At 38.7% G+C, this 26,694-nt stretch overlaps 1 protein-coding gene across 1 annotated transcript in view; it reads left to right on the top strand.

Moving 5' to 3' along the window:
- mylk (myosin light chain kinase) overlaps nucleotides 1–26,694 on the top strand; it is a 263,208-nt gene that overhangs the window by 189,146 nt on the left and 47,368 nt on the right. Inside the window, exons 18-19 of the mRNA XM_008109540.3 lie at nucleotides 8,494–8,565; nucleotides 26,548–26,598. Coding sequence (XP_008107747.1) covers nucleotides 8,494–8,565; nucleotides 26,548–26,598 — 123 coding nt within the window. The remainder of the gene's footprint in view (nucleotides 1–8,493; nucleotides 8,566–26,547; nucleotides 26,599–26,694) is intronic.

The raw sequence follows: 26,694 nt of genomic DNA, 5'->3' as shown, positions 1-26,694 counted from the left end.
TTGAAAATCCAGTACAGAAATCCAGGAATAATCACTTAAACTTGAAAGCATGAAACATGAAACTAGAATTCCCTTAACAGGCTCTGCTAATACTTGACCATGGATGTTGCTTCTCAAACTCCAACATTGACCAGACTGCTGAAAAATTTCTCTGGTCTCTCTAATATAGACATGAAATCATGCTGTCTTCCCTGAGAACCTGATAATGTTGTGTTTTTTTTTTTGCTAACAAGCTCTGTGACCTTCGCAAACTCTGCTGAGCAGCTCTGCGTTCACAAAAACTACGTCTTCTATCTATCAGCTCATTCATTGGTCGACCTGGAGTTTCATCCTCTGAGCTCATCTCAGCCTCTAACCTTGCTTCCCTCAACAACATCTGGGCCCCTTTCTGGAATGTGGCCTTCACTAGCTACAAGAGACAGACAGCCCAGTTTCCAAGACTTAAAATCGCCTGCTGGCTCACAGGCCCAAAAAAATCCCATGATGGACCTTTGGTCTAATCCTGCACAGCTGTTTTTATGTTCCTAAACTCATTCATTGTTTCAATTTCTTCATGTTGTTATACTTATATGCCACCCGTTATCCAGCTTCCACCAGGAATTGACCATAGGGTTGCATTGGAAGACCTAGGGATTTTTCAAAAAGTGTTCTCAAATTTTAAAAAAAGATTTTTTGATTATAGCTTTTCTTTTTTTTTCACAGGGGCCTTGCATCCTAATCCCAATAAAGATTCGGGGCTGACTGTAGCCTGTTGTGTCTTAATAATTAGTGGTGGTCCCATAATATTGTAGCAAAGCATAGCAGTGAATTATAGTGATCCTGATAGCTAGCCAATGTGACAGTCAGTATTAGCAAGGAAATAGGTTATCTTCTGAATATATTTCCATGGAATACCATAAATGGCTGCTTTCCTTCCCTTATTATTTATATTAATTCGTCAGTATCATGTCCAAGTCCTGAATTGGCAATTTACAGAGATACTGATAAGGAAATGAAAACATTTACAGATTTTCACAGAGTTAAGGATGATCATATTAAATACAATTATTATAAAAATAACTTCATTCTTACAGAACACCTTATTTCTTTCAACTCCCAAGAATCTACAGATTACAATTGCAAGAGTGTATATATATGACTCATCACTGCTTCTGAGATGGAAAATACAATACTTTTTTGACCTTGCTAGAATTAGTGACAGGAACTCATTAGAATCAATTAAAGGTTTATTTTACATTTGTTTTATACTTTCAGTTCTTAGCTGTTTTTAACAAGTAAGAACAAATGTATTATATAAAACAAATGGATAGAGGGATAGGACACGGATAGAGAAATAACAGATTGTTTATTTCCATTTGCGCTAGCTAAAAATGGAACAGAAAGTAATTTAGTTCATGCATGATTCATGTGATCTGTCTGCAGAATTTGTTGGGTGCTTGTCAGGTTGGAGCAGGCAAGATCAAAGTTCAAAGTCCCTTCCAGAAGTCCAGTTGGACAATGGTGGTTGGAGCTGCTGTGAACTTTAGTTGGTATAATCAATAAAATGTGACCAATCTTCTTAAAATATATTATCTTTTTTGCACCCATTGTAGTCCTTCATATTATAAGTTATTCAGAAAGTTTTTAAATGTTATTTGTGATATCTGATTGATAATTACACTGATACCTTGAGATTAGAGTTTAGTTTGTTCCATGACCAAGCTCTTAATTCATATTGCTCTAATCCCAAAGTGAATTTTCCCATTGAAATGCTATTAATCCATTCTGGATTAATAAAATCAACTTAAAATGATAGAAGCACAAAGTTGTGGCAAGGAAGTACACAGTGAGGAGGCAGAAGCATCATTTTCTTCATACTGGACTCATTCCCTCCCTCTCTTGCTCTCTGTCCCTCTCTCTCTCCATGAAGCCAAACATACCAGGAGTAAAAACCACACAAAAACAACTAACCCAAAGTTCCTCAAAGCAGACAAGAGCAAAGCAGACAGACATCTCCCAAAGCAAACAGGAACACAAGGCACAGAGATGGCTCTCTTGAAGCCCTAAAGCTCTAGTGAGCCCTCTTGCGCTAGTGAGCCCTCTGGCATTAGTTCTTAACTCAAAATTGCTGCTCGTATGTCAAAACAATATCAGGTCCAACCATGGCTCTTAACTCAAAATGCGCTTAAGTTGGGACCCTCGTAAGTCAAGGTTACACTGTACAGTTCAAAAACACATTATCTTGGTATAGTCTAGCTACATAGGGCTATTTGAACCTATGTCCTTGCAACTCCTCCAACATCTCCCCAGAGCTTTTTTATTTTTATTTTTTGCTATTCTAGATAAACGAATAGGAGTCAAAGGCTATTGGGTTTACTTTTAGAACCCATTCTTTTATAGCAGTTGAATGGGGTGTAGAGGAGGGAGAGTCAACTTCAGATTTCAGTTAATCCTTAGATCTGATCACCATGCTATTTTAAGGAGTTGATCCTCTCATTTGAGATTTGTTATCTTTTCTGAGTTTTTTAAATAAAAGACTACAACATTTCCTCTTCAAAGTGAGAAGTCAAAGATGAAATTAACTAGGCCTGAGTTGCCCTTGTTGTGTTGTTAGGTTTTCTGTAGTCATAGATTTCTCTTTTACAAAAAAAAATATCTCGAATACTATAGACACACACTCTTTCCATTTTTTAAATTGTGTAAGTTTGTCTTTCATTTGGGACTGTGTGTGTAGTAGAATAAAGACTCTAAGGCCCCACCTACATTGCCATATAATGCAGTTCAGTGCAGTTAAAACTCATTAGGAAACTTCATTATATGGCAGTGTAGATGGGGCCTTTGATAGGATGATTTGGGGGCTAGTATATGATCTCATTGTGTTCAAATAGCTCATAACTGCATACAATTGAGTTTCATTGTTCCTTGGACTACTTTCGTATAGCCTGAGAGTAGAAAAAATTAGCTTATTCTATTGAGATGTTCTTTATTTCTAGCTGAACCCTACTTTGAATCAGTGAAATTTTAAGCTGAATGTAATGAGCATTTTCACCTAAAATTAGCAATTAAAAACCCATTTCAATGTAAGTGTAATTTACTTAGGGTTTTTACATTAAATTCTTTCTGGCTAAGTTTCTTATTTCCATTCAGAATACAGTAGAGTCTCACTTATCCAACATAAACGGGCCGGCAGAACATTGGATAAGCGAATATGTTGGATAATAAGGAGAGATGAAGGAGAAGCCTATTAAACATCAAATTAGGTTATGATTTTACAAATTAAGCACCAAAACATGTTATACAACAAATTTGACAGAAAAAGTAGTTCAATATGCAGTAATGCTACATAGTAATTACTGTATTTATGAATTTAGCACCCAAAAATCACGATATATTGAAAACATTGACTACAAAAATGCGTTGGATAATCCAGAACATTGGATAAGTGAGACTCTACTGTATATCATTTCTTCTTGGGATTTTCAGACAGAAATTGTATAGGTGGTAATATCTAACCATTAGAATATTTATCCACCCAGAAACAAATGCAGTTTGGAATGATTTTTTTAAAAAAAAATGTTTATTTTAAATATATGTATAGACAATGAATTTATACTTTGAATGAATCAGACCAAAGATCCAATTCCAAGTGGATCCTAAATATAGCATTCCCACCATCTCCAACTAGCATGACCAATTGTTGCAGTAGGTGATCATTGTAATCCCAACAACATTTGGGGATAATTGATTGAAAGCTTCTAATGTATTCTATTATCCTGCTTCTTGTAGTGTCCAAAAAGAGGGAATTTGAATCTGGAGGTCCCCTTTGGCCCTCATGACTAATGGCCATTAGTTGACAATTCCCTGGATTTGTCATTAACTTGTTTTTAAAGTCACATCTCATGGCGGTGGTTTCTGAACATGACGTTTTCAGGCTACTGGCAGTCATTAGATGACCCTGTGCTCTAACATTATGAGTGACGGGGAAGTGGGGGGAGGCATGGTTTTGTAAAGCTGCAATCATGATCCTCCTCCTTTCTTTTTTTTTTTCAAAACTAAAAAGCTGCCAAAGTTTTTCTTTGCTACCCTTTCTGTAGCTCTGAGAACTGGATTTCATACTTCCAAAGCTTCCAGCCAAGGGTTTCCTTCTGGCACTGTACAATTGGTGAGAAAGTGTTCAGGCGCCACTCAAAGAAGAATCATAGAATAGTAGAGTTGGAAGAGACCTCATGGGCCATCCAGTCCAACCCCCTGCCAAGAAGCAGGAAATCGCATTCAAAGCACCCCCGACAGATGGCCATCCAGCCTCTGCTTAAAAGCCTCCAAGGAAGGAGCCTCCACCACAGTCCGGGGGAGAGAGTTCCACTGTCGAACAGCCCTCACAGTGAGGAAGTTCTTCCTGATGTTCAGGTGGAATCTCCTTTCCTGTAGTTTGAAGCCATTGTTCCGTGTCCTAGTCTGCAGGGCAGCAGAAAACAAGCTTGCTCCCTCCTCCCTATGACTTCCCTTCACGTATTTGTACATGGCTATCATGTCTCCTCTCAGCCTTCTCTTCTGCAGGCTAAACATGCCAAGCTCTTTAAGCCGCTCCTCATAGGGCTTGTTCTCCAGACCCTTAATCATTTTAGTCGCCCTCCTCTGGACGCTTTCCAGCTTGTCAACATCTCCCTTCAACTGCGGTGCCCAGAATTGGACGCAGTATTCCAGGTGTGGTCTGACCAAGGCAGAATAGAGGGGAGCAGGACTTCCCTGGATCTAGACGCTATTCCCCTATTGATGCAGGCCAGAATCCCGTTGGCTTTTTTAGCTGCTGCATCACATTGTTGGCTCATGTTTAACTTGTTGTCCACGAGGACTCCAAGGTCTTTTTCGCACACACTGCTGTCAAGCCAGGCGTCCCCCATTCTGTATCTTTGATTTCCATTTTTTCTGTAGAAGTGATTCCCTGCTGAAAATGCTTGGTGTTGCTTTATTCATCATCCGTCCAGTTGTCTTATCACAAATACTGGCCTTCCCATCTATTTTGTTATGGGACAGTGAGCAGCTACGTGCTGAATTCCAAAGGCATTGATGGCATGTCAGTTCTTAGCATCCAGTTAAAAGTCAAGGGAATTAAAATACTCACAGTCTGCCTGCACTGTAAATTCTCTTCTAGAACTTGTTGCCCTATTACATAGCTCTTCAGTCATTTGCAGATAATTCCTGAAGAGGTGAAATCTTGGCAGAGAGCATTAGTCAATATCCTGGCTCTTGCAAGAAGCGTTTCAGGATCCCTAAAGCCCATATAAGGCAGGCATCAGCTGCTTCAACTGCTTAACCAGTCTTCTTCAAATGAGTCCTGGATTTCAATCTTCTGAGCATCTTAAGATGTTAAACAGTCCCAATATCTGCTTTCTGCACAGATGTACTAACAAAATGTTGAGTCACCTTTCCCCTTAGTTTTCTTTAATTTATAAAACTTGCAGCCATTTCGGATTCCAGAAAGTAATGAAGAGGTAATTTGTTTCAGACTGAAGCAAAAATGCACATATCCTATAAGATGTCTATCAAACCAATGTCCTACAGTCATCTCAATCCAGTTCCTTGTCCTAAAGCTGTCCCAATCTAAAGTTTCCCTAATATTTTATCTAATAAGCTTCAGAGGTTAACATGACTTCATGTTTGGCACAAGCATAATTTGTGTTTTGGATTCCTTTTGGAATAATCACTCCCCCGTTGTTTTTGTTTTATTTTGTTCATTGCTCAGAAACTTATATATTGGAAAGTCATGAAAAGGATGCCCTGTTGTTTTACTACACATCTGTTAATTCTATCACCAACATGATAAATGAAGTCTTCTTTGAATGGTTAAAGGTTTCAGGGACAGAATAGGAAGAGAACAGAAATGAAGGTGGCCCTGTTTCAGATATACAAGAAAATCCTCTAAAGAGTTTAAATTGTATTTGTTTTTACTTATCTTCTATGGTAATGGAATTCAAAGACAACCATTTTAATCTGGGATATCATTATGGACGGGGATCTTGCAGCATCTTCAAGACTGACTGGGAGAACAAAGTTGGTAGCATGAGCTTATAAAGTAAGCCTACATCCTCAGTGTTCCTCAAAGTGGTGATCCCTAGTGAATTTCCAGAAAACAAAAACACAACTGTAGTCAATAGGCACAAATATAGTGCTGGCACTTAGCACACTGGAATAAATAATAGCCAGTCCCATACATTGCCTAGCCTGAGAAACACTATTTTATGAAATTCAAGGTGACCCGCATACCATAAGTCTCTAAAGGATCTCCTATCCATGCACTGACTAGACACAGATTTGATTGACACTAGCTATGTTGTGACATCATGTATCCTATACATTAATTTAGTCCTTTGCACGTGCCTATTGTGACTTGAACCAATAGGAGGCAAAAGGAAACTGGGATACTCTCTGCCTTTCCTTGTCTTCTAGGTGACTTGGGTAATAGCTGTTTACACCAAGGTGAGCAACATGCACCACAAGACTGTTTTATGCCCCTTCTAAACCTGTGCCACCAAAATTCAACAGCAAAGTACTAAACAAATGCCCAAACCAAATATTTATTTACGGTCAGCGACCAGTATAGAATCCCACCTTTCAATCATCCGTCCACATCAGTACAATGTTTACATTAGCTTAGGATATAAATTAAAATTTAACTTCATTTAAAATATACTTACAAAATCTTACTCTGCCTATAGGTTTAGAAAAGATAACCAAGACCTTAAAACGATATCATGTTAAAACCATCTCATCCCGTACTATCTAACTTCTGAATGTCACGTTTTACTTTACAAATTGATGCACAGAAGCAGTCCATTAATCTTGTAATTTTGAGATCACTGCCCATTAACATTAGAGTTATATTACTCTAATATAACAAATACCCTTAATATAAACAGGTTAATCGGTTACTTCAATTGAATTTAAGCAGCTTAATACTGAAATTCAGTGATTAACCAGGAACCCTGTATTAAAACAAGCATTTCCTCATTTCAATGGCTATTAGCAATTTGTTGTGAAGTGTGACACTGAGTTTACCTGTTGAATTGCAGCAACTTGGCTGGACAGAAAGGGAGATGAAGGAGACATGTGACCCAGAAGAGTTGTCTATCTCTGATTTACAGCTTTTTAATGTGTGAGGCTATTAAGAGAATACACTATTGGCAAGGGATATGTGCATTCTTAAAATGTGTTGTCCTCTGTGTGTGTGTGTGTGTGTGTGTGTGTGTGTGTGTGTGTGTGTGTACTGCATGTTTCTCTCTGTGTGCTTTCCTATGTTTGCTTCTGGTTAAATTGGTTTTTAAAATGCTATGCAAATGTTGTAAGCTTGTTTACCAACTGGGGCTACACAACATGTATCACAATCCTTCTTTCAGGCTGCCTTTGATTATTTTATTTTTTTAAAAAGCTGTTTCTAATTTTAGTAACTAGCCGTTTTATTATATCCCTAATCAAATTGGATGTTGAGAAAGTAATCAAATCTTTTATCTTTAGATTGATGCTTTTCTCCACTGATCCTTGTGTTTTAAATCCTTCTCTTGGGGTTTAATCAGCTTAACCCAAGTGGCGGGGAAGACAACGACGATGGCCCTCGTGCCAAGGAAAGGTCCACATAGTTAAAGTAATGGTATTCCCCGTGGTAACCTATGGATGCGATAGCTGGACCATAAGGAAGGCTGAGAGAAGGAAGATAGATGCTTTTGAACTGTGGTGTTGGAGGAAAATTCTGGGAGTGCCTTGGACCGCAAGAAGATCCAACCAGTCCATACTCCAGGAAATAAAGCCTGACTGCTCACTGGAGGGAAGGACATTAGAGGCAAAGATGAAGTACTTTGGCCACATCATGAAAAGCCAGGAAAGCTTGGAGAAGAGAATGATGCTGGGGAAAATGGAAGGAAAAGGGAAGAGGGGCCAACCAAGGGCAAGATGGATGGATGGTATCCTTGAAGTGACTGGCTTGTCCTTGAAGGAGCTGGGGATGGTGATGGCTGACAGGGATCTCTGGCATAGGCTGGTCCATGAGGTCACGAAGAGTTGGAAGCAACTGAAGGAATAAACAACAACAACCCAAATGGAGCAATATTGCCTTGACATTCTGAAGTATTAAGTTTGTGCATGCATTCTTAAAAAAATTCTGAACATAATATCTCTGCCCTTAGCAGCAAGGAGAGGTGTATTTATTATTTCCTTCAAAGTTAATGCATGCTAAAACTTGCTTAAACATCCCAAAGCCAGCAGTTTTAATGTGCATTCCAGCCCAATCAGAATCAAACTAAAGTTGAACTAGGCCCCATATACACTACCAGATAAAATTCAGATTATTTGCTTTGAACTGGATTATATGGCGGTGTATACTAATATAATTCAGTTCAAAGAAAATAAATCTGGATTTTATATGGCAGTGTAGATTGGGCCTTAAGAAGTCTCTTTTCTCCCCTTCCCCACAAATAGCTGCTCTGATTCTTAACTGTCCTATTTCCTTTCTTCCTGTTGTAGAGTCTTCAAAGCCAACTGAAAAGAAAACCAAAAAGCCAAAGAGTTCTTTGTCTCCTGTGCTTTCAACAGAGAGTAAGTGGATTTGCTTTTACTATCTTTTTGCCGAATCTATGTGGGGATTTGGCTAGGTACATGACTTCCAGAAAGCCTAAATAATTTAAAGGCATCAGGTCCTGGCTGATATGGTTGTACTTGGATGGAAGATCACAAACAAATACCGGGTGCTATAAGCTATATTTTGAGAGAAGGAACTGACAAAAACACATCTTGAGTATTTCTTGCCTTAGAAAACTATAAAATGCATGAGGTTGCTCTAAATAGGCAGGAAACTTGAAGGTACGTATAAACACGTATAAACACATGTGCTTGACTGCCAAATTCTTGATATTATTGTGAAAATATGTCTAGGCAGCATGGTCAATGCTTTGTATCCTGGCTGGGTTGGACATGCTTTGTATGGATTGTTGATGTGACCAACTGCTATGTATTTAGGAAGGTTTCTGCTCATGTGATTTTTCTCAACATCCAATTTGCATAGCACACAAGCAGTGAATTTCACAAACACCATTGTTACTGTATAATGCAAATACGTTGTCAGGGAGAAACACAAAAACATGTTATTAGAATCTCTATGCGGTGTTTGATCCACAAATATTTAAGCCAAGGGAAATGTGTTCGTGTTTCAAGTGTCAATGGGAATCTTTTTTTCATGCAAGACAGATAAAAATTACAGTAGAGTCTCACTTATCCAACATAAACGGGCCGGCAGAACGTTGGATAAATGAATATGTTGGATAATAAGGAGGTATTAAGGAAAAGCCTATTACACATCAAATTAGGTTATGATTTTACAAATTAAGCACCAAAACATCTTGTTTAACAACAAATTTGACAGAAAAAGTAGTTCAGTACGCAGTAATGCTATGTAGTAATTACTGTATTTACGAATTTAGCACCAAAATATCACAATGTATTGAAAACATTGACTACAAAAATGCGTTGGATAATCCAGAACGTTGGATAAGTGAGTGTTGGATAACTGAGACTCTACTGTATATGGTAAAAATCACAGGGTGCAACAGCAGGTGTCAGTAGAGTGTATCCCAAGCCTGGACTACCCAGGCCAGTTTTTCAGGAGGTACAATGGGCTGTAATCAGAAAGTGGAATTGACTAAAATGGCTTCCCCCCATGAGAAAATTCTGGAAACAGGAACTCTAGATTCAGCCCACCTTCTTGGATATTTTTGTTTTATTGAACATGTTTTGGCCAAGCTGTCTTTTTATGTTTTTCCTAGCTGTACAATCAGCTGTACATTTCAGTAGGAGAAGAGCACAAATGTGTTGACTTGTTCTACTCCTTGTCTGGGAAAACACATTCCATTGGGAGCAATGCCCTCCTGACCACTGCTTACAAATCTTGTAGCCAGCTGTGGAATAGCAAGTATCACAGAGATAATATTTTGTTATGACCTTCTTTCCTTTCAGTTTGTCATTATATCATAAGCCAAGTTCACATGCTACTTTTTCTGTTCGTGAGGATGAGGGCTTACATGAAAGAACAGTAGGCAAAAACACTGTGTATGTATTTGTTTTGCTTCCATGTTGAACATGCAGTGTAAGTAAGAATCACTCATAGCTGCTCACGTTATGATATACAAAACTTTAAATACAGTATTTTAAATAGCTGCAAATTGGTCCAACATACCCTCTTTTGGGATAGCCACATGAAAGTTTTGACTTAAAAATACATGAGCCTTCAGTCCTCCTAAGTCTATCTTCTGACTGCTACAGTAGGGTCACATGTATTTTTTAAGACCAACTTTTCCAATATGCTGTCTTTCTTCAAGATTTTGGTAGTGCAGAGAAACCCTTTATTTTCTATTGAAAGGGATGACTGTTTTAGGCTTTTGGCCATTTCTGAGCTGGTATGAATCAGTCACAGATTATGCATTTAAGTTGGTATAGGGAGACTAAATCAAACTCATAAAATAATTCCAGACACCAAGGATGGATAAATAGCAACTTGTAAAAAATCTATTTCACTTATGAACAGGGGATTATTTTTATTCAATACAAAATTAAAGGCAAAGTAGCCATAAAACATTTGTTCATTCAACCTAAAGGGAGAATCAATGGGAACTAAGTAAATCAACAGAAATATAAATTCCATTGACTTGTTGCGTCTACTGTAGTTTAATATTATACTGAGTCTCAATAACAAACAGGAAAAAGTGTAGTTTTTTAATGCGCACGTCTATACTCTTGATCAGGGGTCCTCAAACTTTTAAAGCAGAGGGCCGGTCCACAATCCTTCAGACTGTGGAGGGGCCGAATTATCATTTGGAAAAAAAACCCAAACAAATTCCTATGCACACTGTACATGTCTTATTTGTAGTGCAAAACAACAACAACAATGAAAGAACAATACAATATTTAAAAATGAAAACAACTGTAACCAGCATAAACCTATCAGGATTTCAATGGGAAGTGTGGGCCTGCTTCTGGCCAATGAGATAGTCAAGTATATTAGAATTGTTGTTGTTGTGTGCCTTCAAGTCATTTCAGACTTTGGGCGAGCCTAAATCTAAAATTATTTATTTATTCATTTACTACATTTATTTATTACATTTATATCCCGCCCTTCTCACCCTGAAGGGGACTCAGAGCAGCTGTATGTACATACAATATATTATATTATTAGCATAGCACAATCTTAGCATTATATATTACTATATTGAACTATACCACTATACTGTAATATTATATGTAATATATAACATATAATTGATATTATTATATTGCATTATTATCAATATTATAGGTATACACAATATATTATATTATTAAAATGACATAAAATATTATATTACAAAACTGAGGGCAGGGGCCAGGAAAATGACCTTGGAGGGCCACAGCCGGCCCCCGGGCCTTAGTTTGGGGCCCCCTGCTCTTGATGCTATGGGTGCTTTTGATGTATTCAATATTTTCCAGTTTATTATAAATATTAGTTAAGATTTCACTGCCAGATCATTCACCCTTACTGAAAAGAAATCGTTGCCATTCTTCTATCCTGAGAATTTAGGGACTTAGAAATGAATTAGCTTAGGCAAATAAATATATTACTAATATCCAATTAAACAAAATCCACATCTATCCTATCTACTTACTGTTAAACAAATGCACTACACATGCTACATGACCAATATTTTTGTCACTTAATAGGGCTAGATAATAAGTGTACTATGTGCTATATAATGAGATACAAAACTGCATATTGCCTGTGTTCTTGAAGCATAGTTATAGATTGAAGTGCTTAGTAAAATGGCTCATTTATAAAATGAGAATAATAAGCACTTGGAAATATATTTATATGCATTTGATATTGAAGGAATGAACTTTTCTTGACATCATTCCACACTGCTGCACAGGCTGCACATTTTTCCTGTTCTGTCTCCTCTGTTTTGCCCCAACCAGTTCTCCAAAGATGCCGCTTTACAAACCATCCAAAGAAATGTGAATGGTTTTGAAAATAAACAACTCAATAGCACTCTCCAGTTTTTAGCAACTGCATGTCAGGAGAGATTATTGGAGAAATGTCTTCATATGTGTAATAACTGTGTGAAGAAGTGCCAGCTGGCCATAGTATCCAATTGCGATGCATCTGCTGTCCGTGGCCCTTGGTATCCATGTGTTAGTAGGGGAAGGTCCATGCAAGCATAGAGCTCATAAACCCCTCCAAAATTTACGAAGGACCTGTTTCAGGGAAGATTGCTATACGTAAGAAGTAAAAAAGATGACAATTTACACGGAGGCAGAGGAAACAATGTGTGAAGTATTTGTTTTGACTCAACAGTTGGGAATGTGCTGTGTAAATGAGAAATACTCATAGCTACTTACATGATGGTTTACATAGCATTTAATTATTCCTGCCCTCTTTGGGAATAGTCATCGGAAAGTGTCACCTTAAAGATTCTGGAGACATCATTTCATCTAAGGGCCCTTCCAGAAAGGCCCTATATCCCAGGATCTGATCCCAGGTTTTCTGCTTTAAACTGGATTATATGAGTCCGCACTGCCAGATAATCTGGGATAAACAGAAAATTTGGGATCAGATCCTGAGATATAGGGCCTCTCTGGAAGGGCCCTAAATCTGACTTATGAGTACTAAAGTAAGATCAGATGGATTAAAGACCAACTTCTAAGGCCAACTTCTCTAATATGCTACAGTTGACTAAGATTTTGTTAGTCCAAACAAGGCTGATAAACAACTCCCATAACTTTATTTTTTCCCCTTATTCGAGTTTTTTTTGGTGAAAGTTTGATAGGCATGAAAAAACTTGTTTCTTGCACAAAACATGTTTCTGCAGACAAAACAATATTTTGTATAACAATATTAGTTACAAAAACCCATCTTTTGTGCAGATTTTTTTTTTACAGAAACAAATTTTTCACAAAGCAATCACATACTGAGAAAAACGAATTGAAAATAACAAAAACTCATGTTGTGCTGCAGGGGGAAAGCTTTTGATGTGTTTTTTGTAGCAGAACCAAGTAGAAGAACAGCACATATAGTTTTCAGTTATGCTAAAATCACAGCCAACACTGTTGTGCTTGTATTGCTAAGTCTAAGTGCTTCTGAAGATGAACTTTCTTATCTATGGAAGTTAATTATATTGACTGTATCAGGTGCAGCCATTATCATGTCCCTTGGGCAAATTCTTTCTGCCATAACCACCTGTAGTTGTTTTAATTTTATAGTGTTTATTTGGACTGAAGTTCATTTAGATTGTAACTTTATGAAAATATTAGGAAAAACTCCATTCATTAAAGTAAAAATTATTGGGTTTCAAAGTTTTATGGATGTTCACATTTGAACTGGAAGAAATGTTATTTAGAATTTACTCTTTAACTCTTATATGAAGTGCAGAATTTTATACTGAAATGAATTCAATAATGTTTATGTGATCTTGCTACTAAAAACCCTGAAGTTATGTCTTTGTGGAGTTTGTATAAACATGAAACCTCATTTTGTAGCTTGCTTACTCCATTTATTTTTTTCATGCAGTTCAAGTTGTTGTAGGAAAGGTTCTTAACTGTTGAAGCTTTATTTTCCACATTGTGAAATGTAGCAAATGGTTTAGTTTAGTTTTTTACTTTTGCTGTTAAAATTTTCTGCTTTGTAAAATTGAAATAGCACTTGTATTTTAATTTAAAGTGTTAATGTGATGTAGTGTTTTGAGCATAGGAGTACAAATGTGGAGACCAGGGTACAAATCCCAGTTCAGCTATCAAAACAGATTAGGTGACGTTGTGCAGGTTCTGCTCTCTCAGCAAATGAGACTCCCCCTGAACAAATCTTCCCAACAAAACCTTGACGTTGATGATAAACAACTTCAAGGCACATGACAACAAAACATTAATCCAAGTTCTAGAAATCAGAAGGAACTGTACAAAATCTATCCACAGAACTGTTAAGAGTTTTTGGCCTTGCCTACATAGCTTAAATACAAGAGAGTTCTTCCCAAAATCATCTAGTGTAGTCTGAAGAAGACCGTCTAAGGACTGTCTGTACTAAAGTGTGAGCAAGATCCCTTTTTATATTCTTCCCATAACCTATTTTTTCTTTCTCCTGCCTTCCCCAACCCATATAGAGCTACTGTTTAACTGCTACCCAGCACACAAAATTCAGAGAGGGCTTCTTGAAAGTCAGGACCATTTGGGGTATCATGAAAGGAAATAGTTAAATATGTCTGCAAAAAATGAAGATTATAATAACTTTAAAAAAAATAGGAATTTGGTATTTTAAATCCAAAAGTGACCTTAGATTTGCTCCCTTATGTACATTTTTCCCAACATGCTTTGACGTTTCTGTGTTGTGAGATGTGACTGAGTGAAATTAGAATTGAAATTAGTAATGAAATTTGTGAAAGTACAATGCTGGAGGTTGGCCAGAGAATTGCCCTGGAAGACTGAGAGATTCCTAGGGAGAACATATTAATCATATGTGTGTCTAATCAAATCCACAAAAGTTAAGCCTGCAGTTGTGGAGAGCTGACCGTAATTTAAAACACAGAATGACTGAGTCCTGGTAAAATATAATATCTGATCACGCAAGGAGGTCCTTTTGCATTAGAGTGAATGTGAGGTGAAGTGCCACTCAGATCTTACTGCTCGCTATGCTTAGGTCAAGGATGATTGAAGGAATTGGACTGGCACCCAGTGTGGCTTGAAGGACTACCTCATAGCTCTGTTTCAACCTTGTTTCTTCTTTATTAATTAATTGTCTCCCTTGACTAATAGCCTCTGTTGGCCACACTCTTTGGCTCTGCTTATATCCATACCACACAGTTATAGTAGTTTGATAGCATCATCGTGCAATAACCTAGTATAGAGTGACATTCATAGAAGTTCCCACTAGAGAGAACTCTGCAGAACTACAGAACCAGAGTACTCTGGCACTCACAGCAACCCAGTGATTCCGGCCATGAAAGCCTTCGACAACATATAGATACCGTAATTATAATGCCACCAAACTAAGAATCATAGGGCCACAACACAGTTATAGCACATTGATCTCACTTTAACTCCCATTCAACCCCGAGATTTGAAATTTCTAGAATTTCCTTCTAGAGCTCTAATGCCTTCCCCAAACAGAATTCTATAGTATGTAGCCATAGCAGGTAAAGTAGGAATCAAACTACTACAACTGTGCAGTATGAATTAGAGTGTAGATTCCACAGGATGGTTAAAGTGGTGGTGCAAGAAGTGTGTGATATGGGTAAGTAGGTACACCCTCTGTCCCTGGTTCTGTTCTACTATTCGGTTCTCAGTCTCCTTCTGTTATCATTGAAAAGCGCTCCCTGACAGTTCCTAAGAGTTTATTTTGTAATGTTATTTCTTTCTCTTTCTCTCTGCCTTTCTTTCAACAATCAAAAGGACAGTGTTGTGGTATCTTGAATCCTTAAGGAAATAAATCTTCAGGCCAGCTACTGCATGAAAGCTGTCTGATTTTATGTCAAACAAAAGTCTTGGCCAGGTTATCCTGTTCTCCTACTGAGTGAAGTTAATAAATGTCACCATGGACACTGTCCAGAACAAATTCTGTGCAACTCTCCTTTTGCTATTTTCTTAAATTTGTTATCTAAACTAGAGTTTGGCCCAGTCATTATTGGTACTAGGAGAGAGGGTGATTTAGCATTTGTTGGGAGAGTGAAACAGAGGAACATCCAGGTTGGAGGGGTTTACTTGAGACTACATTATGTTTTGTTTCTCCAGGAGGAAAGAGTTTTGTCTTTATTTTAAGGGCAAGTTGGCTTGCCTTCGCAGCTCTGTGGTATTCTCTCAAATTGCAGGAAGTGGGGATGAAAGGCTACAATAATAAAATATATTTCCAATTTACTGCCCTTTCAGGGCACTAAGAATTGGCTGTCTCAGACACCAGCCCCAAGCTGCCTAATAGCAGAGCTTGACCATATGCACTTCATTTCAATCATTGTGCAGAATTTTATGCTTAAAATAGAGCACCTCGGGGCAGTTTTTCCAAAATCTACGAGTCAGATCAGTATCTACTTTCAGCCGGCTTGCTCCCACACTATAAGGTGCGTGCACATTTTTCCTTATATGCCGATAGTTTCTTCAGGTTGTCAGACTTCAAGTGGAAATTCCCTTGCAATACCAATAGGGAAAATGTTCTAGTTGTACAAGCCATTCCTTCTTGGCACTCAGTTAAGCTTATGCTAGGTATGTTATTTGAGTCCCAGCCAGGTTATTATGCTTTATAGTTTATGCCATCCAGACACAAGCTGTGACTGAGTTAATACTGGCAAAGAGCAGAATTTTCCATGAGGGCTTTATTTACAGTTTATTTTCTGCATGGTTATTTGGGGACAGCCAAACAGAAATGGATGATTGCTCTTGATCAGAGAACTTCCAAAAGTAACCTTTTTGATCTCCCAGAGTTTAGTTAAGGAATTCTGGGAGCTACAGTCCAAACAATAACTTTTCAGGCTCTGATTAATTGTAAACTTTGAGAACAAACCTGTAAAATGCTCAAATCATAAAACATTGTTTTGATGCTTTTGCACTATCTGGTTCTTTATTGTTGTTGACTGCTATCAAGTCAACTTCGACTTATAATTACCCTGTGAAAGGGAAATCTTCCTTTAATTTTCACATCTTCTTCTCTTGAGTGTAGCCTAATATTTTCATCACACGAGTTAGACAAATAGGATGGCATAATACCTTGTCTTGACCCCCTTGCCAACTGGAAACAGTTCCATTTCTCCATATTTTATCCTGACGGTAGGCTTTTGTCATAAGTACAGGTTACACATCAGGACAATTAAATGTTGTGGCTCCTCAGCAAAAGCCAGTCTGATATGCCATCAGCATAGCACCATATCACATTATTTATTTTCAGTTTAATATTGTTAAGAGTCTCAGAAGTGGCCTTAAATTCTACTTTTCAGTGGATTGTCCATGCTTAGGACTTGAAGATCTCTGTTCAGTATCCTATTTGATTCAGACATCCTGAATCTGAGGACAGTTTGGGATAAGAGCAGACTGGTTGGGATGTCCTTTTCACCCTCTTGGCCAAGCACTCACTTGATTCAGAGGACTTCTGGATTTCAGTAAGCCTCAGAGCATATGATCAGTGGGAGATGGTGTTTGAGAGGGAAACAGGTTGCAGGCTGGATTAGGTTTATGGGTCAGGTATTTCCATGACCTTCCATTGTTGGGTTACCAGTGACCCAGGGCCCCAGAAATACCATCCCATTGTGAGAAACAAAAAGTGAACATAACCACTCATTGCATTTTACCCAGGATAAGCATTAATGGTGGTCTCTACTGGAGTATTTTGGTCTTTAATAGATACTAAAGATGCCAAGTACCAGACATGGTCCAGACCCTACTTAACCCACCAGAGTTTATGTGGCTGAATTCCACTCTGGAGTCAGAGAGAGAAATAATGGATGTGAAAAAGCAAGCCAGTCACTTAGAGCTATTTTCTCACCTTTTCTGCTGCCAATTGTCTTTTCTATAGTTTATGTTTATACTGTTTCATTTTAAGTCTTAGATCAAAGAGAAAGATGAACCATTCCTGGGTATGTCAACTCATGTGGGTGAGCCCTGGAGGAAATTTACTGGCACTCAGCTCTCATTATACAGCTCTCTACTTCTGCTGACTCACATGCCGGACCTAAAGCATCCAGATTGGATTATTGCAACACACTCTATGTGGGGCTGCATTTGAAGATGGCCTGGAAACTGCAAAGGTCAGCAGGCAGGCTTCTAACTGAAGCTAATTACAGGGAGAGCACGATGCCCCTATTAAAGCAGCTCCACTGGCTGCCTACATGTTTCTGGTCCCAATTCAAGGTGAAAGTTATGACCTACAGAGCCCTAAACATTTCGGGCCCCTCGTGTCTTCATGATTGCATCTTCCCCTATGAACTGGCATGGGCTCTAAGATCTGTTGGGGAGCCCTCCTCTCGCTTCCACCTGTCGCACCTCAGGTTAGCTTCACCTTGCTAAATACACCAGGCTGCACACAGGTTGAAGTCTTTTGTAGTTTATTAGGAAATAGGAATTAAATAGTTCTTAAAAAGCAAAAGTAAAGTTCCAAAAGATTGTTGCAAAACAAGGCTACAAAGAATATTCCAAGAAAACATTAGGCATAAACAAGGTTCCATTAATGCATGACAAAGTCCCATGAACATGAACACACAAAGGCTGCAAGATAATCCGGGGAAAGCAAGAGCTTTCTTCTTGACTCGAATGAGAAGTTGCTTTGACGAAGGTTTCTCTCTCAGTACACTCTTTTAATACCCCTTGCCTAGCATGAAAGCATTTCTTTGGCCTCTGACCTCCCTCTTGTTTGCTATTCTAACACTTCTGCAAACCCTGAATTCCAAACGACTAGCTCGATCTAAAGGTTCCATTTCGTCAAGGCCAGACAGCTCGTTAGCGTTAGGGTCTGTCTATATGCTATCAGGCTGGGAACTGTCCTCCCTTCCTGAGTCAATTTGCAACTGGCTAACTTCAGTTTCATCAACACCATTCCCTGCTGTGGGAAAGCCTCCCTGCTCCTCATCTTTCACAGCAGGAACACTCTGAGCCTGAATCCCATAATTCCCATCAGAGTCATCTTGATCTTGAGCCTGAATCCCATAATCCCCATCAGAGTCACTCTGAGGCTCCAGCTGAGTCAGAACACCACCACCGTCACAGGCACGATTGGCAGAGATGAGGAAGAAGGCCTTTTCCATAGTGGCCCCTCGACTTTGGAACACCTTCCCCAGGGAGATTAGGCAAGCCCCACTCTGACCTCCTTTCACAGGGATCTGAAAACCTGGATATTCCAGCAAGCATTTTGGAACGACTAGTCCTTGGTTATAAATGCCCAGTCCCTAGGTCGCCAGATAGTACTTTGTTTTCTACACCTTATTCATTTCCCAGCCCTATGGTACATTGTTTTGCACTCTCCCATGCCCGACCCTTTTATAGCCTGGTCACACCCATTTTTGTAATGACAGTCATTGGTTTTTGTTGAACAGAGTCTGATGGAGCCTCAATGCTGCTGCTCTTATGTTTAATTCTTTTTTATATGGTTTTTTAAAATTTTACAATGTTGTTATTTTATTTTAGTGGTGGTTTTGTTTGCTTTTATGTCTGTTGGAGTTTCTGTTCCATATGTAAGCTGCCCCGAGTCCTTTTGGGGAGATGGCGGGGTATAAAAATAAAGTTGTTGTTGTTGTTGTTGTTGTTGTTGTTGTTGTTATTAAAGCAAGGCAAAGGGATATCCTTCTGCAGCCAAGCCTTTCTCTTTCAACTTTCTCCTTCTATTATCATATTCTTCTTCTAGCTTTGGGATATTCCCTTCCTATGCAGTACTGGGAAGTAGAATCTGATATTGTCAGTAAAAGCATACCTCTGTTAACAAAGAGATGTGTTCCTGGGCATTACTTCTTTAACAGAAAATTTCATATCAGAAAGAGAAATACAGTGGAAAGAATAGAGGCGTTCCTACACTACCTCTTTTCTATTATACAAAAGAGGAATTCATGAACTTCTTATTTAGAACTAACAATAGATACATGTGAAATGAAACAGCCATGTCAAGAAAACCTTGCATAAGTAAACAAAAACATTTTGAAATTTTCTCTCTTGTAAGTTAACGCTTCTCTTACAATTTCCATTTTGATGGGCTATTTTATCGATCGTGTCTTTTTTAAAGTGCTAAGGGATACTTACCTCCTTTCCCCCTTTCTTTCTGTCTTTGCTGTTCATACATTGTTAGTAAGGGGTTCCTTACCTGAAAACCTACAGAATTAGAAAGGTGGCAACTCTAGGTGGAATGGGAGACGAATAAATGAATAATTGATTTCGGTCAACAAATCAGACAAGGCATGGGAGATGTAATTGGTGCACCATCTGCAATATGTAATACTTTCAGAGATTTCCAGTCTTCATAATGCAGGGGATACTGTTAGTATTTACAGTTAGCAATATTCTATACTTAGCAATAGTAAGAATTCCCAGACTAAAATGTGTAGTCAAGGCCTGAAAGTGGAAGCTCATTATATTGTAAATACAGTGTTGGTCTGTATACTGTGTTGTCAAAGGCTTTCATGGCTGGGATCACAGGGTTATTGTATGTCTTTTGGGCTGTGTGGCCATGTTCCAGAAGTATTCTCTCCTGACGTTTTGCCCACATCTATGGCAGGCATCCTCAGAGGTTGTGAGGTATGGAATAAACTAGGTAAGGAAAGGAAAGAATATATATCTGTGGAGAGTCCAGGGTGTGGCAAGAGTCCTTTGTCACTGGGAAGCCAGCATTAATATTTCAGTTAATCACCCTAATTAGCATTGGAAAGGTTTTGTCTCTTGCCTGGGGGCATCCTTTGTTCAGTCATTAGCTGTTCTCTGCCCTCAGAGTGTTGGTTCCCATCTACTGTTTAGATTTTAGAGTTTTTTAAATACTGGTAGCCAGATTTTGTTCATTTTCATGGTTTCTTCCTTTCTGTTGAAGTTGTCCACATGCTTGTGGATTTCAATGGCTTCTCTGTGTAGTCTGACATGATAGTTGTTGGAGTGGTCCAGCATTTCTGTGTTCTCAAATAATATCCTGTGTCCAGGCTGGTTCATCAAATGCTCTGCTATGGCTGATTTCTCTGGTTGAATTAGTCTGTAGTGCCTTTCATGTTCTTTGACTCTTGTTTGGGCGCTGCGTTTGGTGGTCCCTATGTAGACTTGTGCACAGCTGTAGACTCCTGCAGAGGAGAGAGGATCCCTCTTGTCCTTCGCTGACCATAGCATTTGTTGGATTTTCTTTGTGGGTCTGTAGATAGTTTGTAGGTTGTGCTTCTTCATCAGTTTGCCTATGCGGTCAGCGGTTCCCTTGATGTATGGTAAGAACACCTTTCCTCTGGGTGGATCTTTGTCATGACTCTCATGGCCTGTTCTTGGCCTTGCAGCTCTTGTGATGTCTGTGGTGGAGTATCCATTGGCCTGTAGAGCCCAGTTTAGGTGATTTAGTTCACCTTGGAGGAGGTGAGGTTCGCAGATTCTTTGTGCACGGTCTGTCAGGGCTTTGATTGTGCTACTTTTTTTGACTTGGGTGATAGTTGGAGTTTTTATGAAGGTATCTATCTGTGTGTGTAGGTTTTCTGTAAACTGTGTGGCTCAATTGTTGATTGGGTTTGCGGATGACCAGAACATTTAGAAATGGCAGTTTTCCTTCCTTTTCTTTTTCCATGGTGAATTGGATGTTTGGGTGGATGCTGTTAAGATGGTCCAGGAACTTGCTGAGTTCTTCCTCTCCATGGCTCCAAATTGTGAAGGTGTCATCTACATATCTGAACCAAACAGTTGGCTTTTTTGGTGCTGTTTCTAGGGCCTGTTTTTCAAAATATTCCATATATAAATTTGCTACTACTGGGCTGAGTGGGCTCCCCATGACCACTCCATCTTTCTGTTCATAGAATCCAGTGTCCCACTGAAAGTAGCTAGTGGTGAGGCAATGGCGAAACAGGGCTGTGATGTCTTCTGGGAAGTTTTGTTTGATTAGTGTGAGGGTGTCAGCTACCGGGACCTTGGTAAATAGGGACACCACATCGAAGCTGATCAGGAGAGAATACTTCTGGAACATGGCCACACAGCCCGAAAGACATACAACAACCCTGGTCTGTATACTCTTTATTCTGTACAACTCAATATGTTTGATCACAGTCACACAAGTTTGATATGTTACATAATGATACCAAAATAAAGGTTGAACTTTTGAACCCAGTCTGTCAACTGCTATGACTATTCCCTGAACGAACACTTTGGAATTTTGTTCCTCTAACTCTAGAAAGTATATCCACGAACCGATGCAGGTATAGTATTTAGACTTAGATTAGGACTCTAAACTTTTTGTGTAAGTTGGGTGCTAATTAGAAAACTTTTGTGCTTTTTTGGGAACAATGAGGGAATATGGACTCTTTCGGAGGGAAGCCCTTGATGTTTGTAAAGCCCTGTCCTTTTGACATGTGTTTTGGTGTGTTGGCACTTGCATGGTATGGGATTGGGAGCAAGCAGTTGAGACATGGGAAATGAGGAATGTTGCCTAGTGTAGGTTGAGGATTTGGTGAAACCCTCCATCTTGCAATCCGATATAAGATGCCACAGCAATGCAAAGTGCAAAGTTGCTTCTACTTTCAGCATGTCCATGGATTGGCAACAGTACATCATATATGAACAGTCCAATTTCCTGAAAGATTGAAACTGTTTTGTTTGTTTTTGCATGAAACATCCTTTAATTTCAGCTTCTTAAAGCAAGGGGCATTATGTCACTCAAAATATTGGCTGTCTTGCACATGTAGCTGAAGTTTGAGCTGTTAAATGGCTAGCATTTTAAAATCTCAAGCTGCTTATTAAATGGCCTCAGTGTGGAGATTTAGCAGCTTAGCCTGTAAGCTTCTGTTTTGAAAGCTTTACGGTGGCACATCGGGTATTGACTCCTGCTGATGAAGCCATTAAAACTGCTGGTGCTTGTAAGGAAGAGCTAGGGAAAAAACACAAGAGCAAAAAGCTGGGAAAAGCACAAGAGAAAGCTTTATGACCTGTTTTATAGTTATGCTTTTTTGTATCCATGCCCAAATTAAAAAGGTTGGGGCCCTGAAACAATTCTAGAAATACGGGGCTTGCCTTTTTGCACATATGTGACTTGTTCTGGGAATAGTAGCCCAGAAATTGAATAAATGAAATCTAGAGCATAATAGGCCAAAATTTCTCAAATGTGAACCTGCTATCAGCCCTTCAATTTCCAAAGAGATTGCCAGATTGAATGGGCTCTTGTGTTTTCAGTGTAGAAGAATTTCAACAGATGTTCTGTGACACACCATCTGTTGAAATTTCCTTTTCTATACAATCTTTAAAAATACACGAGCCCTTTCCAGGTTTTAGCCTGGCAACCCTACATCCAAGTGAGACTAACAGTGATCCTATTTCCTGTAGAAGCAACACAAAATATTGTTGATATCAGAAAGATTGAGAAATTCAAAAAGTACCTGGAGGAAAAGAGAAATCCAACAACTCCTTTTTCCTTCAGCCCCCTAGTCTGATAATCGGGGGCTAAAGGAAAAAGGGCCAGGCTGTGGCGCAGCTGGCTAGTAACCAGCTACAATAAATCACTACTGACCGAGAGGTTATGTTCAAAGCCCAGGTCGGGTTAAGCCCCCAACCATTAAATAGCTCGGCTTGCTGTTGACCTATGCAGCCCGAAAGACAGCTGCATCTGTCAAGTAGGAAATTTAGGTACACTTTATGCGGGAGGTTAATTTAACTAATTTACAACACCATAAAACTGCCAGGAACATGCCGGAAAAGAATGAGGAAGTACAGTCACTAGTAGACGGTGAAGCAACAGCTCCCCCTATGGCTGGAATTGTGAGCTGGAAATGTTAAATGCCTCTGTGTGTGTCTGTATGTTGTTTGTCTGATGGCTTTGAATGTTTGTCTGATGGCTATATATGTTCATTGTAATCCACCCTGAGTCCCCTTCGGGGTGAGAAGGGTGGAATATAAATACTGTAAATAAATAAATAAATAAATAATCTGGCCCTATCTGTATTCCATTTCATTTGGATTGTTTTGTTTTTCTGGTTCTGATTGTTATGACACTTGTTAAGGTTGTAGGACTCTGCATACATGCTGTACATATACCTGTGCATGTCATTACTAGGTTACTAGCCAGAGAATGCATACAGCTATACATAAGCTATCAGTATTGTAATGAAGTATGAATTTTTGCTTTACAGATGTTATGTTTAATTGTGTGTTTGTGTTTAAAAGGGTAAGTATTACAGTTATTGCATCTCAGCACTCAGAGGCTGGTTGCCATGGAGAAGTAGGCAGAGCCAACTGCCGTTTTGTAGAAGTGCAGAGTTTAAAAAGGGGATTCAGTCTGTGCTCTGATGAGGCACAGGGAAGATGGATCCTAGGTTGAGGGGATCAAGGAGACTCAATTGTTCATTTTGAGTCAGTTTAAAATAAGTTTGGTGACTTATTTAATGTAGTCTGTGTCCTGGTAAGGAACAGAGAATCTGTGATCATATATCACAGGGTGACTGCGGTTTAAAAGTAGCAGAAGAAGAAGTTCTAACTACTTTAAGTAAAAGAAGTGACACTTTAGGGAGTTTGACTCACCTCATTCTAGTATTGTAACTGTTAATAAAAGTGCCTCTAAGTGAGAAACAACATTGTAACCACTAAGCCCTGTGCCTGAATAAACTTGTTATTGTTCTTTCAACATCTAAGCCTCTGTCGCATATATTATAAACCAAGTTGCGTTACCATCTAAAGTGAATAAGAAGAAGAAAGAAAAAAAATTAATTAAAAGGTCTCCTCTCTGAGTCTTTGGTGGTTGCATCTTCACAGTATGCAAAAAAAAAAATCTGTGTAAAAGTGAAACAGATTTGAGCATCAAATCATAACATAATGACTTAGTCTGCAACCTTTTGATAGAGTTATGTGAAATTTTTCCACTTAGTGGATTTACTGCTGCTCAGACACTGCTGAGAGCTATTTACTGAGAACCAGGAGCAGTTGGGAGTTCTGTGTTACTATTTTTAGTAAAATGCCTGAAAAGGGAAATGAAAAGGAGACTGGGACAGAGACAAACACAGATGCTTCTGAGCATCTCTGTTAATGGGACTGGAAATGGCATGGAAGAATGTTCCGTAGCTGCCAGTAACTTGGAAACTTTACTTTTTTGGAATTTCAATTTACAACACGTCCTATGCTATCTAGTGGATTCTGTAAGTTGTAGTCTAAATTTTCCAAAGCTCTTCCTGCAAGTCCACATAGGGTCTTTTCACCCACCCCACACATATCTAAAATAATGCTTATTTAACAGCATCATGTTGGTGCCTTGAACATTTCAAACAATTTAAAGAAATTGGTGCAGATGATTAACCAGTTCAGATTCAGAATGTTTCCTCCACATTATAGATTGTAGTTACTTTGGAAAGGTAGTGCTGCTAATGATAGTGTTTCTGGTAAGAAAAGTTGAATATTTATGAGTCATTTAGTCAGATGAATGTCAGCCTAAGATCAAATGGTCCTAGAAAGACAGAGGGGAACTAGTGTTAGATACAATTAGTTATCCTGCATCATCCTATGTCAAGCCTGTGCTTTCAATTCTCTCAAACTTTCTATGGCTCTTTCATCATTACATTCATTCAGAACTTCTTAACACTGCCATTAACCAAGGGCAATTCCTTTTCTTGTGGCAACATTTTTGTGAACAAAGTATGCATCACAACCAAATGCCCAAGCAATTGTAGTATAATAGTTTTTTTTTAATGTTTATCAGGCTTATCTTTATCTTTATCTTTGACCAAGCCTTCAAAAATCTAGTGCAATAATTAGATATGAAAGATGTGTAATTGACTTATGGAATGACCGCAGACTATGCCTATGGATCATGTGATTTAACTTGTTGTATGGATTCAAGTGTATTTTATTGTACTATGTTTTTAAAGGCATTGCCTATGTTGTGAAGCCACCTTGATTCCCCTCCAGGATTGAGAAAGGCGGGATAAAAGGGCCATAAATAAATATAAATAATAATAAATATAGTAGAATTGCATTAATGAGATCCATGATTTATGACCATGTTTGTAGACATCATTTCAATTTCTGTTTTCCCATATGGAAAGCCGGGGCCCATGTGAGGCAAGGAATGTGTTTCATCTACCTTCCTTAAACAAATTCCTTATTTGTTTGGGAATAAAAAGCTATACAAATATAGTGGATGAGATTGGGTTAGACAGGTGCCTTGGACGAGTGCTTGCAAAAGTGGATACACTTCATTTAACAATGCTAGAGAGGTGGCCAATAGCCTGTAATGCTCCATTACTGCTGTCTGTAATGTAAAGGGTTTATAGCCGTGGCTGTGGTTCTGTGACATGTTATAACCTTCCAAAGACCAAGCTACACATAAAATTGGAGTTCCCATCAGAAGTCAGTTTCTGCAAAAGGGATTTAATTTTGATTAAGACCATGAGATGGAATACAGGATCATTCTAACACTACATGTCCCCAGAGTCCAGATCTACCCTCCTCATGTCCCCTCCTCCTTGTCAACTTCTGTTAATTGTTGAAAGGAAAGCTTTGGTCTTATACAGTTATCCACTCTGTAGCTAGCAGCAGCTCCAGGGAGGCAAATTGCATTTTGGGGTCTCACAGTAGAGGTGGGTTAGATTCCCCCCTTTCCCCTAATCCTAATCAAGGCAGCTTGTTACTTTTTAAAAAACAAAAGCAATATTATTTTGGGAGCTCCAATGTAATAAATAATTTGGCTCTGAAACTCACTTCATTCTTCTCTGTTAATCAGATTATGTCCCTTTGTTAACTCCCAGAGTTTTTTTTCTTGGGGTGCAATCCACTGTTTACAGTAACTTAACCTATCATTTTGCCTGAAGAAACAAGAATGGTATTTATCACAAAATATGCTTTTAAAAACGACTGCTTATTTTCATCTCTCTCTTTCTCTCTTGCTTTTACTAGGTGAGGCCACAGTAAAAAAGAAACCAGCTTCAAAGACTCCACCCAAAGCAGGTATTAATTTGTATGCTGCTGTGTAGATAATATAATAATTTTTTTAAAACTTTATATCCCGCACCTATATCCCCAAGGGGACTCAGGGCAGATTAC

The sequence above is a fragment of the Anolis carolinensis genome, chromosome 1 (assembly GCF_035594765.1).
Source record: "Anolis carolinensis isolate JA03-04 chromosome 1, rAnoCar3.1.pri, whole genome shotgun sequence".
Lineage (NCBI taxonomy): Eukaryota > Metazoa > Chordata > Lepidosauria > Squamata > Dactyloidae > Anolis > Anolis carolinensis.
Note: the sequence above shows the minus strand (reverse complement) of the source record. Positions and strands in the feature narration are given on the sequence as shown.